This window comes from Chelmon rostratus, chromosome 11, assembly GCF_017976325.1.
Source record: "Chelmon rostratus isolate fCheRos1 chromosome 11, fCheRos1.pri, whole genome shotgun sequence".
Classification (NCBI taxonomy): domain Eukaryota; kingdom Metazoa; phylum Chordata; class Actinopteri; order Chaetodontiformes; family Chaetodontidae; genus Chelmon; species Chelmon rostratus.
The window spans coordinates 6,630,979-6,645,594 of record NC_055668.1 but is presented as its reverse complement, the minus strand read 5'-3'; the positions used below and the strand labels follow the sequence as shown (position 1 = coordinate 6,645,594).

At 44.2% G+C, this 14,616-nt stretch overlaps 2 protein-coding genes across 3 annotated transcripts; one reads left to right on the top strand and one right to left on the bottom strand.

Moving 5' to 3' along the window:
- Window positions 1-535: 535 nt before the first annotated feature.
- Window positions 536-6,947, top strand: csgalnact2 (chondroitin sulfate N-acetylgalactosaminyltransferase 2). 2 transcript variants are annotated; one of them, XM_041947473.1, is made up of 8 exons: window positions 536-647; window positions 2,658-3,489; window positions 3,581-3,797; window positions 3,951-4,052; window positions 4,154-4,332; window positions 4,450-4,544; window positions 4,920-5,001; window positions 5,089-6,947. In XM_041947473.1, the coding sequence occupies exons 2-8, from the start codon at window positions 2,838-2,840 to the stop codon at window positions 5,379-5,381; spliced, it is 1,620 nt and encodes a 539-aa protein (XP_041803407.1). In that variant the 5' UTR covers window positions 536-647; window positions 2,658-2,837; the 3' UTR covers window positions 5,382-6,947. The 2 variants fall into 2 exon arrangements, with proteins under 2 accessions (XP_041803407.1, XP_041803408.1); XM_041947474.1 differs by lacking the exon at window positions 536-647 and adding an exon at window positions 2,315-2,455.
- Window positions 6,892-14,314, bottom strand: LOC121613820 (SEC23 interacting protein). The gene is made up of 18 exons (XM_041947472.1): window positions 14,146-14,314; window positions 12,976-13,481; window positions 12,603-12,810; window positions 12,297-12,490; window positions 12,043-12,132; window positions 11,833-11,953; window positions 11,361-11,450; window positions 11,131-11,272; window positions 10,163-10,371; window positions 9,976-10,070; window positions 9,622-9,792; window positions 9,256-9,351; window positions 8,988-9,164; window positions 8,753-8,908; window positions 8,327-8,429; window positions 7,889-8,071; window positions 7,649-7,811; window positions 6,892-7,366 (listed from the first exon to the last, which is right to left on the bottom strand). Exons 1-18 carry the CDS (start codon window positions 14,276-14,278, stop codon window positions 7,285-7,287), a joined length of 2,919 nt encoding a protein of 972 aa, XP_041803406.1. The 5' UTR covers window positions 14,279-14,314; the 3' UTR covers window positions 6,892-7,284.
- Window positions 14,315-14,616: the final 302 nt, after the last annotated feature.

The window sequence follows — 14,616 nt, the reverse complement described above, 5'->3', positions numbered from 1 at the left end:
GGTCTCCAGACTCCTGTCACCCTTAATGGGGATTAATAAAGGAAATGAATAAATGACTACAAATAGAGCCTCGTGGGAACATTTCCTGGTTTACTTCATGCAGTGATAAAAGATCTCATGTCTGAGTATAAAACAAGTGATCTGTCTCTAGCTCGAGTGCTAATTCAGTTCAGAGTTGTCAGCTAGTGCATCATCACAGATAAAAGGCTTGTTTCACAGTTTGGACAGGGAACCACAACAAAAACGTTAACAAACGGAAGAATAAGAAAACTAGGGGCGTATGAAATTACTCATTTACATAAAGCGTAATTTAATCAACAAAATTAATCGCATTATTAATATTTACAAGAAAATGTTCTATTTACGTGTGTTAAAAGATATATTCTTCATTATTCTGCAATGATAATAATAATAACATCAATACTAAACATATTTAGGTATTATTATGAACAAGGGGCTCCAGCGTGTTTGATGACGACACTCGTTAGAAAAGCTCTCATTGGTTGGTTGTAGGCCGGAAGCAGATTACGACCCACTCTTTTCTCTTTGCTCCGTGGCATTTTGTTAGACAGGCTGCCTGCCGCCGCTGCCGTTACACTGGACCGGCGGCTGGAAGCCCGGGCACAAATGGACAAAGACGGCAATAGGTGAGTAGCTATCTTCACTTGATTAAATTTGCTGAGCAGCTTTTTATAAACAGATATAAAATAACCTGAAAGCGCAGTGAAGCTCCGAACGTCGCGAAGCTAGATGAGGAACCGCGCCAACATCCGGTTTGGATTTTACAAAGTAAGTGTACGACGAAATATACGGAATCAGTCCTCAGAGGGACAGTGGTGCTGAGTTTTTGCACACTTTATAGAGCTGTGTGCTGAGCAGCTGCAGCATGTCAGAGAGAAACTTGTACTGTAGGTGTCAGCCTGTGTTGTGTTGTGTTGTGTTGGACATAGACTGTCAGGAACTGTCTATTATTTATTGTCAACGTTATGACTAGCAGATGATTCAGATTCTTTTTTCATGCGAGGCTGTTGCACACAAACCATTTTGGGTGTTTCGTGAGTGGATCATGCAAGTGATCTGTCTGGCTTTAAAAGTGACCAAGCTGCAGAGCTTGATGTTGGGTGTTACTGATATTACTAGAAATCCTCTGTAATAGGTTAGTGTGAACAGCTTACAGACATCATATATGCTGGGCTTTGTTTCTCTCATTAAGTGGACTTTACTCTGTGCTCTGTAATGTCTGTCTCTGTTTGTATGACTGGACTTTGGGAAAAACATACACATCTTGCAAAATATGACTTCCCTTTTGGAGTTTTGGTCCCTCCACAACTCCAACTCTGTTGAATTCTGCATCATTATAGTCCAACAAGCAGTTCTCAGCTTATTAGTTCCTCTTTTTGAATGGTTAAAACCTTCAGACTTAATCAGCAGAATGGCCCCATTGTAATTATTTTTATGTTATTAGTTATGATCTTTAAAATGTTTTATTAAGTGTTTACATTTGCTTTTTTGGCAATTTAGCATTAAACTGCTGGATTTCTGACATTAAACTCTCATTTTCAAGAGGAAAGCAAAAAGTAGCACCTACAAAGAAAACAGTGGCGTGTACTTTGGGCAAGAAAAGAAAGTGTTGAAGAAAAAAAATCTGCTCTTTTCAAGCCTACAAAGAAACACTGATAAATAATACCATTTTTGACACATCAGCACTGTGGTTTCCAGCTCTGGCCCTTTGGACTCAGCTGGTTTTCATTACAGCCGTCTTGAAGCTGATTTACACCTGTGAGGCCAGGTGAAAACCGGGGGTGTCAGGATAGAAAAACAGCATTACTTTTTGTGTGGGGGACTGGAGCTGAAGGTTTGGCTGTGCGTGACCTTTAAGAAACAATTGTGCCTGGTATGTGGTGGGTAAGATGAGGTAGAAACGCTCCTCAGGGCGAGATACTGGATCTGGAGTCAGAACTGAAGAAACCGTTCAAAACGTATATATATATATATATATATATATAACAACTTCAGAGTGTCTGGCTCTGTGTGAGATCTCTTATAAGTGACAAGACATTCAGGAAAAAGAAACTTGAAACCTGTGTTTTTTTTGGTATTTTCTGTCCCCACGTTGCATCCTTTCATTCCACAAGCTTACTCTTTGCAACGACAGTTTGTGGCATAGCTGCTCTGAGAGCGTTGTGCTTTTATTTTGCCGAGGAAGCAGTTCAACCGGAAGTGTGTGTTCGGCAGCTTGCTGCGGAGCTCGCCCACCAGTTTTCCTCAGAGCTGTTGTTTAGCTGAGAGCTAGCTGCCGTGTGCTAGCTGTACAGGTGTAGCTAATTCTCTGCTTTTTCGGGGTTAAATTAAATCTTGAAAATGTCAAACCCTCGTAGAAGTTGGACACATATCGGATATAATACTAGAGAAAAAAATGTTTTATTCATTGACTGAATGAAGTTGTTACTGGCAGGTTGGTTAATTAGTATTACTAGGGTTGCTTGAATGGTAACACAGTGTTGTATTATAAAGTGTTATTGTCTGATTATCTGATAATCCCTAGTGTTTTATTCTGAACCAGAACTGTTCATTTTAAAAAGTCCTCACAAATGGCTGCCTGTATATTGTGTAATAATATTTTTTGTCTTATTGTGGATTTCTGTGATTGTCCCCAGATGATCATCGCATGGATTTACACAGGACAGATGTGTGAACAAGAAGCACGACCTTCACAGTAAAATGACATAAACGCCCTTCCAAACCTCCAAGATGGTGTGCAGAAGCGTATTGTAAGTAATGTGATCAGAGGGGAAAGGGAATGCAGACTTGCCAGCTATAGCTTGTATGTGAGCGTGATGCCCAGGCGCGGGTTGCCGCTCCAGGGCCGGGTCCGCTGGCTCTTCCTGAGCCTCTTCCTGCTGCTGGTGCTGCTGCTGTTCGCATACCTGCTGGAGTGCACCCCTCCAGCAGACGTCAGCCTGGTCCTGCCCGGCCTAGCAGGGGAGAGCTACGGGAAGGAGTACTACCAGGCCCTGCTGCAGGAGCAGGAGGAGCGCCACCTCAACCGAGCTGCCAGCCTCAAGCGCCAGATCGCCCAGCTCAAGCAGGAGCTGCAGGAAATGAGTGAGAAGCTGAAGCTCCTGCAGGACAAGAAGGAGCTTCCTGGGGTGCAGGGCCTGACAGAGGCTAAAGATCAAGAGCCGGGAGATCTGCTGGAGTACCTGCACTCTCAGATCGACAAGGCTGAGGTCAACACGGGGGCACGCCTCCCCAGCGAGTATGCCCTGGTGCCCTTTGAGAGTTTCACCTCGTCCAAGGTGTACCAGCTGGAAATGGGGCTGACGCGGCACCCAGAGGAGAAGCCTGTCCGCAAAGACCGCAGGGACGAGCTGGTGGAGGTCATCGAGGCTGCGCTGGACATCATCAACAACCCTGATGAGGAGGATGGCGTGGAGGAAGACATGCCGATGCAGAGACTAACCTACACAGAGGGGCACTTCTCTGAAGGTAAGATCTACACTACCTGACCAATGAATGATGACTGTACCTGACAGGTCTGTCAGTGTCCCGTTGTTTCTCATTTTGTTTTATTCTGCAGGACTTTACAGGACAGAGCGAGACAAAGGGACGCTTTACGAGCTCTTCTTTGCCAAAGAGGATTCCAGCAGCTTCCGCCACGTCACGCTCTTCAGGCCGTTCGGTCCCTTAATGAAAGTCAGGAGCACATCTGTAGAAACATCAGGAATGATTATTAACATCATTGTGCCGCTGGCGGGCCGAGTAGAAACCTTCTCGCAGTTCTTACACAACTTCAGGTGAGAAAGAACCAGAAACTGCCACTTCTGCTAGACGTGACCCAGCATGTTCACTTCAGATGTGCACTCAGCAGACATGTTGGTCCGGTTTTCATCACCGTTGTGCAATAAAATCAGTGTTCAATATTAATTTCATATGACATATGTTTTTAGGGAGGTGTGCATACAGCAGGACAGACGAGTGCATCTCACGGTGGTTTATTTTGGGCAGGAGGGCCTACAGGAGGTGACGTCGTCTTTGGAGAAAATGTCAAGGTCTGTCCTTTCACTGAGAGCGAGCTTTCGATATGCTTGTGCTGGGTTTGGGGGTGATGCGTCACGTGAGGTTCAATCTGCTGCATTTGTTGATTTTCTAGGGAGGAGAGCTTCTCCAATTACACTCTGATCCCAGTTGACGAGGAGTTTTCACGAGGTCGGGGTCTGGATATCGGAGCCCACGCCTGGAAGAGGGGCGACGTATTAATGTTCTTTTGTGACGTTGACATCCATTTCACTCTGGAGTTCCTGAACACCTGCCGCCTGCACACCGCTCCAAGTAGGCTTTTACATGTCGTTGCTCAGATTCACTGTATTAATAGTCTTAATGAGTCTTTGTGTTGAAAGATTGAGTGTCACAGATATACTAAGTTGTACTTGACTTTTTGTTTTGTAGATAAGAAAGTCTTCTATCCAGTGGTGTTCAGTCTGTACAATCCTGCCATAGTCTATGGAAATTTGGAGCTGGCTCCACCCATTGATCTCCAACTGGTAAGGACTAAAGTTCACATTTAGCTCTGAATACTGTGTATGTGTTCTTTAAAGATCCCCTCCAGACATGTTTTAAGATATAAAAGGCATCTGTTTGGAAGCGATCTTGTCTGTTCACATCTTGAACTCAGATGAGCACATAAAAACTTTCCTCCTTCAGCAGATGAAAGTGAAAACTGTCTCCTAGTTTCAGTCTCTGCACATACATCGTTCTGCACAGTGAAGCTGAAATGTGAGCTGAACAATAGGCGGCACACACGTTTGAATGGAGGGGGACGAAAGTATTTACGTACATGATGTTTAAGTTTGACTTCAGTTCCACAAAATATGTGGCGTTCTCAGTTTTACTGTGATTAACAATCTATTTTCAAACAGATTCACAAGAAAGATGCTGGATTCTGGAGAGATTTTGGCTTCGGAATGACGTGTCAGTATCGCTCCGATTTCCTTAATATTGGTAAGCGCTGATCACTTGATTGATATTTAATGTTCTGACAACTGACACTGCTGGCTGACAACATGCAAACTGATTTTTTCCCTCCAGGTGGGTTCGATCTTGAAGTGAAAGGCTGGGGAGTGGAAGACGTCCACCTGTACAGGAAGTATCTTCGTAGCGACCTGATAGTGACTCGGACGCCAGTGTCCAGCCTTTTCCACCTGTGGCACGAGAAGCAGTGCGCCGACGAGCTGACGCCGGAGCAGTACCGCATGTGCATCCAGTCCAAAGCCATGAACGAGGCCTCCCACTCTCACCTGGGCATGTTGGTGTTCCGCGAGGAGATCGAGGCTCACCTACGCAAGCAGGCCTTCAAGACTCAGAGCAAAACAGAGGACTGAGCGAGCCTCTGTCATTCCAACATCAAGTCTGTGAGGTGCTGGCATTAACGCACTACAGCAAAGACACGTTTACATGGATCCTCCTGCATTTCACCGCACAGCTGTAGACAAATGAATGTACGAAAACGAACATTAATCAATGTGAAACTTCACAAAGTCTTATTGAAGAGCTACAGCAGTATCAAACACGACTAAGCGATCAAATCGGTAAATTCTTCACCTGCTGAAGGAAAACGTACACATGTAAAAACAAGTAATATATCTCTTGGGTTTTGGTTGACGTATATTGAGATTAATTCAGTGAGCATGTTGTTATTATCTGGGGAAACATAACCTCTCATTAAGCCACCCTACCTGCTTCCAACACAATACCTGACCTGCAACCAGTGTCTGCACCATTTTCACCGTCTCTGCCGCTGAAGTACCGCAAACCGCTGAATGTGACCTCAGCCAGCAGATTTCAGCTATTTCGGATGATCTCTGCATTCCAAATACGAATCAAACCAAGGTCAAATACAACCAGCCGTCGATGTTTAGGGTGGCTTTTTAATAGAAAAGAAGCAGTTACAGAGAGGTAACAGTTAATTTACTGGTGACAAAAAAGAAAAATAAGATGCACTTTCTTTAAAAAAATGCAAGTCGATGCCACAAGAATCAGTTAGTTTGTAGTCATTCCCAGCTGTCTGCAAGTTGAGGCAAAACAATTTCTATTCTTTCACCTCTTTACAGTATATTGGCAGTTGTGTATGGAGCCATAATCTTCTGTTAGTACTATATTTCTAGGTTTTTTCAGACTCAGCAATGTGGTTTAAAAAAAAGGGACCCTTTTTTGTGTTTTATGTGACAATCAGTCACTATTTTCCTTTGCTGGTGACATGTTCCAGGTGATCAGTTCAACAGAGAAGCATGTTGATTAAGTAGCTAAAGAGCCAGGAGCAAAGATGTGCTTATAGCATGCTGCGCTATGATATCAGGTCTACGTGGACCAGTATTATTGTTTAAGTAAGATTTGTCATATATGCCCGGTGAGAATGGCTCACAGCACTATGATTCCTGATACTGGACTGAGATTGAATGTTACAGCCACTCTTTGTAAATACTTTTCTAATATTAATATACATGTGAGTTGAATACTTTTGTCGTATGTGCCTACATGCTTATAGTGACATGAAGTGTTGAAGAGATTGTTTTGAAGACGTGTCAGCAGCTGTAGGCCTGATGGTTTTATTCCATCTCATACTGAGAGAGGATGTTAAAGTTCAGAGGTCAGAGGCGTAATGTTGGTGAGCGCACCTGTCCAAACCTTACATAGAGCAGGCAAGAAGTGCTTTATTTTCTCACAATGGAAGCAGGTTTTTCTTGCATTGCATCATGTACTGTAATTATTTTTAATCAACGTTTTTGCAAATATTACAGCTTTTTGTAGATAGTCTTTAAGTCTCCTCACCCGCAGGAGAAATGTTAGATATCTTCCTCTCAGCAGTACACAACAATTCAAACAAAGAACCTCTGCAAGGAAATGATTTATTTTGAAATTTTGGCCATGAAATAAAACTTACAGACGGCTGCGTTGACTGCTGCTATATTTCTGTGTATATTTCTGCTGTTAGCATTTGATCTGATGATACATATTTCCAGTAAACTTGACCAGTTCTATAATTTATACTATAAAAATTTAATATCAAACTTGTCAAGTGTCTTTGAATCTACAAGCTCATTTATATGCTTCTTAATTTAAGACAAATGGCATAATACAATTGTATTATTCATCTGCATACAATAAACTACATGAATAGAAAATAAAAGAGGAAAAAAAAGAATAATCAAAATCCTGGAGAACTGACAAGAAATAAAACCAATGGGAACGTTTCAGACTTGATTTCATCTCAGGGACTTCATTGTGTTAATGTGCTATCTGTTCTGGATGGATCCCCATGGACTTGTAGATCTCTTTGAGAAGAAGCAGAGCTGTGTCTTCAGATTCCCTACAAAACAACACAAGTGTCAGTATAAAGGCTTTGACTCTAACAAAGTGACTGAACTACAGGTCTTCTTCAGAGAGGATGGAAAAGCAGAGACGATGGCTGACTTCTGTTTAACTGCTTTGAATTCTGGGTCCTAAAGATACTTAGTTTACTTTACAGCGAGACAAGGAACAGCAGCAAATCCTTACTTTTTAGAAATTAATGTTCGAAAAATACAATTTTAAGCTTATCGTTAACATGTGAACGTGGTAAAAAGCGTGACTGAAGTGAAGTTGTCTGTACCAGTAGCAGAGATGACTCTGGAGGGCGAACAGGTACTCGTTGAAACTCTCGATGGGCTTCTCCTGCAGGACGTAGTCGATGCGGTTCCCTCCGTTCAGCATCCCCATCTTCACCTGAGGCTCCTCTTCTTTCAGTGGCTCAGGGCTCTCTGGGACCTTGTGTTCTGAGGCAAACCACGACAGACTTAGAAATCTCAACAGAACTCAGAAATGACCCGACTGAAGAGTCGCAGAAACTCACCCTCCTGCGCCTGCTTCTCCTGCTCTTCGATCTGATTGGCTACGATGGCCAGCTCAGCCTGAAGCTGGGCAGACGCCGTGTGAGCGCGAGCAAAGTCGTTGAGCGTCTGCCAGGCGCTCTTAAGGGAGCTGATAAAACCGTGCTTCAGGTCAGAGCCCATCCTGGTGAGGCTCTCCTTCAGCTCTGAAACACAAAGAGATCCGTCTGCATGAAAGAGTGATTGATGAAGAGTGATTCCTGGCACTTCAACGTATGCAGAGAAAAATTGACAGCTAATAATTAGTCTTCAAAATGAGACACAAAAAAACATTTTTGGGCTTCAGCTTACATTTTCCTGCAAAAGCAAGAGAAAAATCACAGTTCAATGACGACAGTGGTCTAATCATCTGGGGTGACGCAAGCAGAGATTTCAGAGGAAATAATCAGTGAGCGTCGTACCGAGATGAAGCCTCTTCCTCCCTTTGTGATGTGGGACCAAAACAGGCTTCAAGTCCAGGTCTGGTAATATCATGGGCTCAATCCTGTACGCCACTGGGTCCAGCTGAAAGAACATGGATCACCGATGATCGGATAGTAATGCATACAGTGACTCGGCTTTACTGCTTTCATCACACATGGATTACACTTTTAGCTACTTAGTTTGTGTTTTCATACAGAGTAACTCATGTGGGCATGTCGGGTTAAAGGGAAATCACGATGAATAAACTGACTGAGACTGAATGAAATGAAATGCCTTTGCACACTTCAACAGTGTGTAACAATAAAAACATGCTACAAGCCAAAAAGGAGGCAAGTAACTTGGAGCATTTGTAGCTTGATTAGCAGTGATTCCTTCAGGATGTACAGGTTACAAAAGCTGTGTACCGGATGGTAAATGTTGAAGAATCCCTTGCACGTGGGCAGCTGGTACGTCTCTTCGATCTTTTCCAGCCCTCTGACGGTCAGGAACATGCCGATTGGAGAACCCAAGGCAAAGAAATTCACTGGCTCAAAATCCAGAGCGTGGTAGACCACCGACACCTGCCCAACAAAACATTTATTATCTAATGCCAAGTCAGATTCAGAATCAGCTTCAACATGATCCCTCAGGCACGCTCACCTGTCCGGTGCCAACTTCAAAGTAATTGTAGTTGACGTGGATGGAGGAGACGGTGTTGCCCGCTGGGAGCTTCTTCACAGAGGGATCAGGAGGAGCTCCAGCTTCTGGTGGAGGCGCCTCGACCTGACTGACCTCTTTGACCTCGGCCTTCTTCTCCTGGGCTGCCTGACGCGCGGCCTGCGGACATGAAACACAGAGAGGCACAAGCAGCGTGTTGGTCGTCACCGTCGCTTTGCAAGCCTCGCGGGTGCTCCAGAGACGAACCTACCTGCTTATTCACTCTTTCTTTGACAAACTTGGCGATCTTTTTCCTGGGACCCAGCGGGATTCCCATCTCTTTCAGGTCCTCGATTGTGCACATGAGCTGAAAGAACGTGAGGAAGGGGACAAAGTGAAGCAGCCGCCACCATCTTAAAAAAAAAACGTGAACAACATCAACAGACTGAGCTGTTATCACATTATTTTCTAGATTTGAGCGATTAAACACACTAGCATTTAAAGTGGCCTCCTCTACTTCTCAAACAAACCAGTGTAGTTATGTTTTACACTGCTGGCCTTTTTGTAGACCACAAACCCCTCTGGGCTGTCTAATTTTAGCTGACACTTGACATTTAAAGGAGGCTTTTATTCTTACAAAAGATTCTATGTCAATCCTCTCCTCATCAAAGGTACTCTTGTACTCAGACAAGCTGAGATGTTCCAGCACAGCAGAAAGATCCTCGAACTCCTCCCCGTCTTCTTTGGGCTCCTCTTCCACAGCTGGAGGGGTGACGGCGTTATTTCCCTGGGTAATGGGGGCTGTCACCTGATGTGAGAGGCAGAATTTACAATTTTTTAAATGATCCATTATGCTCATCTCTATGCCAAAGAATTGAAAATATTGTATTTTAACTGCAGAATCTGTTGTTTTCTAGCTGATTAGCAGGATAATGTTACATGTGACATGGTACTGTATATGTCCAAGCAAGTAAATGAACTGGTGTATGACCTGTTTGCTGTCTCCATTAGCAGTGGGAATGATGGGCACCAGTGCAGGAGAGCCATTCTTCTGATTTGACAGCAGGTCAAAGAGAATCAGGGAACCTGCAAATACAAAATGAGAAACAACACAGTGCAGGTGAGACACAGGGAAAAACAAAGGCAGGGGTGTTGAAGCCAACCACCTGGTTTATTACCTAAGCTGTGTCCAGACACTGATATGCTTCCTCTGTAGTCTGGGTTCCTCTTCATGAACAGGGCATAAAGTCTGTTAATCTCTTGGGCAACAGTGTCCATGATGGTCTGGCAGTAAGTGGGACTGTTGTAGAAAAGCACATCTAACAAAGTCTCATTTGTAAAGTGACGTAAACGTCCAGTGCTGGGCAAGGTGATCTTCTTTATCCTCCTACAAAGAGAAACAAGAGACAAGTCTTTGGTTAAGGAAGTCTGTCACAGGATAGGTCTGGTGATACTTTTCTTATTGTTCACAAATCCCATGAAAAGACCAAAACCATCGATGGATGGATCATCTGACGTGTGTTATCTATCCAAAGCCTGATATATCTTCTTCCTCTGTGCCATAGAGCTCCATTGTTGTCCAAAACCCATTAAAAACACATCAATGAGCCACAATGTTGCACTGAGTGACATGTTCCTTAAATACCACGAACACATACACACACACTTTAGTTTATTTTGAGTCAAACCACATCCTGTTGTTGGAAACACTGTCACTAGAGTGCTACATAAGTATTAATCCGCAGAAGAAAATAAGAAAATGTATTTTTGTGACCTTTAAATATCTACATGTGGCACAACTCAGCCCCAAGTGCAATAAACAGACATGTCAGGGAGGTGAGAACAGACTGAGGCTGGTTGGTTTTGGTCTTTTTATAGGATTTGTTGACAATAAGGAAAACAGAAGTATTTGTACAATTAGTAGAGAATTATAAAAATAATTAATTAATCCTAATGGATCCACTGACATATCCACATACAAAATTTCAGTGATTGTGACGGAGCAGTTCCACACATTTACAGTTTATCATTTATCTGAACAAAGTGCCTACTGTTTCCCTTTGCAATCCCAACATAATACTTCCCCTTGTGTCTGGATTGATTGCGATCGAAAACTTCGAGTCAGTGTGAACCTGCCTCTCCTCACCTGTCCACCCCTGTGGCATCTCCATGTAGAGCCGTGTGCCACTGGACAGGGAGGAACTCCACCCTGCTGATGGCGTGCTCGTCCATCGATTTCTTAAAGTGACTGTGCAGCAGCTTCAGTGACACGCTGCGGAAGTCGTCCACTGAAAGCAGAAACCGTTTATTTCCTAACTTACATCACCACGGAGGGAACGCTGATACCGGCAAACAGCATGACTGTGGGGCACTCACCGCACTCGACCATGTTCCTAAACCTCAGGTCACACACAGGACCGATTCCGTGGACCATGAACACGAGATGATCCACCTTGGGGAGCTCACCTGGAAAAGGTGCACAGGAATTTACTTTACTCGCTGAACTACAATCAATTATTGCCTGCATTATTGTTTACAGATTAGCATGCGCCTAAAATCTGGACTCTGTTTAACGACAACTCAGCTGTATTAAATTTACAGCGATATTAAAATGAATCTCTGTCTTAAATTTTACTCATAAAACCAATTATGATGGCTGGCACTCCCTCCAGTGTCTTTTAAAATGAGTGACTCATCTCACTTTATAGTTTTCTGAAAATACTCTGAAGCTATCGGAGCTTTCTGGTTGGATCAATAAGCCATCAATAAGCAATGATTGACATAGTGGGACAAGCTGAGTTTTAAGTTGCTTTCGTCCCCACACATGCCTACACAGGAACTTGACTACCATCTGGCACTTCATCGTGGTCATCATCAATCCCTCTCTTCACCACTCTGGGCCTGGTCTGCCCGTCCTGAGTGGTGCCCCATTCATCTGGCATGGAGGAGGGCTGAAACTGCACGATCACCTACAGAGGCAAATAGACCGCATTAAATCAAGATAATCCGATTAATCATCACAAGACCACCACTTAACACTAATTAGATAAGGGTTCACCTTTGGATTGTGCATGACAATGGTTTCCCCCGATGGGAACTCCAGTCTACGGTGCCACTGGTTGGTAGAGACAGCTTTCTTATACTCTCCCTGAAGTCAAAGACACAAGTTAAACAGTGTTTTATGCTGCAGATATTGCACATTAGAGGTGATGCAGAGCTGGATGATAAATTGATTTTTTGTGGCTGGAAGTGTCAATGTGACACATTTGAGTAACACATCTGTTTCTGATCAAATGTAGCAGTGAGACAAACCTCGAGCTTGTCACTGAACTCCTCAGAGTAAGGAATAAAGCGACTATCCGCATCCCCTTTGTAGAACCACGAGCAGCGGCGGACCTCCGTAGGCTCCTCCTCCCAGTAGACCGCAGTCCGTATGCGGTCGTAGAGCTGCACGTCATAACGTCCTCCATCTGTACGTACGATCACATTTTCTGGGTCTGGTTGGACTGGAAGAACAAAAAGCCCACAGAAACATTACAGCAGCTCACACGTTCACTGTGTTCTATCCTCTCTGGATATAAACAAGGACAGATTATCAGGTGCAGTGTGGGATCATACCTGAGTTATAAGTCTCCTCCAGGTGAAGTGAGTCAATGATACTGAAAGGAAGCCAGACACTCTTTGATTCCACTTGCTTGCAGTAGAACCAGTGAGGCTGAACAGGCTCATAGATGTTATAGTTGTATGGCATCATGGGACCAGCAGGCACTATCGCTCCAGCAGTGCTGGCTGGAGGTGGAGATGCTTGAATCTGCGTGGGAGGAGGCTGAGGAGAGAAGAAAAACATCCCGATTATAAATTCCTCTTCATTAATCATGATTGCATTTGAGGCCTGCAGCTGGTGCTATGAACAGTCATTTCATTAACTTCACGAGCTAATCAAGTATCTGACACACAGATCTGACACAGTCACTCGATCGTTTATATCCACCTTTGTGAATGTGGGTCCTGACGGCGGGAATGTCTGTGGCGGAGAGCTGAGAGCGTATGGATTCTGCTGAGGTGTGTGTGTTGGTGGCAGGATCTCCGGGGCTGGAATATAAGGACTAGCTCTGCTGCTAGTGGGGGTGTGTCGGTACGGGTTGTGACTCTGCAGCTGCATCTGGGGAGGTGGTGGGGTCATTGTGGTGGGTGGAGGCGTGTGACGCCCCATGGGGCTCTGGTAAACTGCACTGCCAAACGCTGGAGGAGCGGGGTTCATCTGTGAGGCTGGAGGTGGGGCGGGAGCTGCGCTGATACTGCTGGGAACAGTAACCGGGCCTGATGCTGTCGGGGCTGCGGAGAGGGCCGACGGTGGGCATGGCGACTGGCCGATGGATGCGAATGGGTCACTGCTGGTTACGGGGCTGGAGAAGTAGCTGAATGTCGAGGGGGCTGGTCCGTTCCCAGAGATCTGACCGAGGAAGCTGTCTTCTTCTCCAACATCAGTGGAGTCATCTAATATGTCACAACAGAGTAAAGCGTTTATATTTGAACATTGAGCGCATTTATTTGTGACTTTGCATCTAAAACCCAAATATATTCAATTTGCAACGATAGAACACTAAGAAACAGCAAATCCTCACATTTGACAAACTGAAACCAGTTTTTAGTTGGAAAATGATTTCAGCAACTACAATAATGGATTTTCTGTTGCTTTTCTACCAACTAATTGATTAATCAGCCAATCATTTCAGCTCTATATGACAGTATATCAGTACTCACTAGAAGAAACACCTGAGATTGAGGATGCTGTGAAAGAGGAAATACAGCTTCATTTAAAGTACAGCTTATTCTACCAGCAGAGTTTTAAAAGGTACTTTAAAACTAGCTTTAAAAGCAGCTAACTCACGACAGAAGGATGTGGACTGAGACTTAACAGAAAACATTTTGATATGTCTCTGAGCATCCTCCATATGCACAAACACATCAGACAGGTAGTCTGAACAAAACACATCACTGTCTATTAGGCTAACCTCTCTCACAAACGCCTGTTGCTTTCTGCTTCTGTTCCACTAAATTACAGCTGACAGCAGCACAGGAACCCGTTTAGCTAGCTAGCTTAGCCTGCTAAGGACAGAGATAATGTTTAGACATTTCCACAGTAGGCATTTCCTCTCACCTCCTGACAACACCGCCGGACCCGTGGCCTGACTCACTGGCATGAACGGCAAATTGAAACTAAACTCCGGGGCGCCGCTGAACAGTAAATTCGAACTGGTGTTGAGGACATTATTATTTCTCCTATCTGCCATTTTCCCCTACAATTACACGTAGCCACTGTCGGGGCAGGCAGGCAGTACACGCTCAGTTCTCCAAACGGCTTTTTCCTGCACTCACGGGCTTTACCGATCTCTAAAGCATCTACAGTAGCTTAACAAACGGCGAGACCGCGTCACAAACTGTTTATAGATCTACTAAAACCACGCAGGTTAACTTGACCACAGCTCGTTGGTTGTAGAAATAATAAACACTCACTCTCGCTGCTGCCGCCTACAGGCGGACTCCATTACCTACAATGTGACATTTTATCATTTCAAATGAGCTAAAATAGCAAAACGATATTCTCAACGGAGAGTAATTTTCTGTAAAG

What these genes read in the sequence shown, in the direction of transcription:
- csgalnact2 (XM_041947473.1), top strand. Translation starts at nt 2,838, where the DNA reads ATGCCCAGGCGCGGGTTGCCGCTCCAGGGCCGGGTCCGCTGGCTCTTC. An exon ending in CAGTTCTTACACAACTTCAG is followed by an intron (nt 3,798 to 3,950) that starts GTGAGAAAGAAC and finishes ATATGTTTTTAG; the next exon opens with GGAGGTGTGCATACAGCAGG. An exon ending in TCTTTGGAGAAAATGTCAAG is followed by an intron (nt 4,053 to 4,153) that starts GTCTGTCCTTTC and finishes TTGATTTTCTAG; the next exon opens with GGAGGAGAGCTTCTCCAATT.
- LOC121613820 (XM_041947472.1), bottom strand. Translation starts at nt 14,278, where the DNA reads ATGGCAGATAGGAGAAATAATAATGTCCTCAACACCAGTTCGAATTTA. An exon ending in CAGGACCCACATTCACAAAG is followed by an intron (nt 12,811 to 12,975) that starts GTGGATATAAAC and finishes TTCTCTCCTCAG; the next exon opens with CCTCCTCCCACGCAGATTCA. An exon ending in CCACGATGAAGTGCCAGATG is followed by an intron (nt 11,451 to 11,832) that starts GTAGTCAAGTTC and finishes CACCTTTTCCAG; the next exon opens with GTGAGCTCCCCAAGGTGGAT.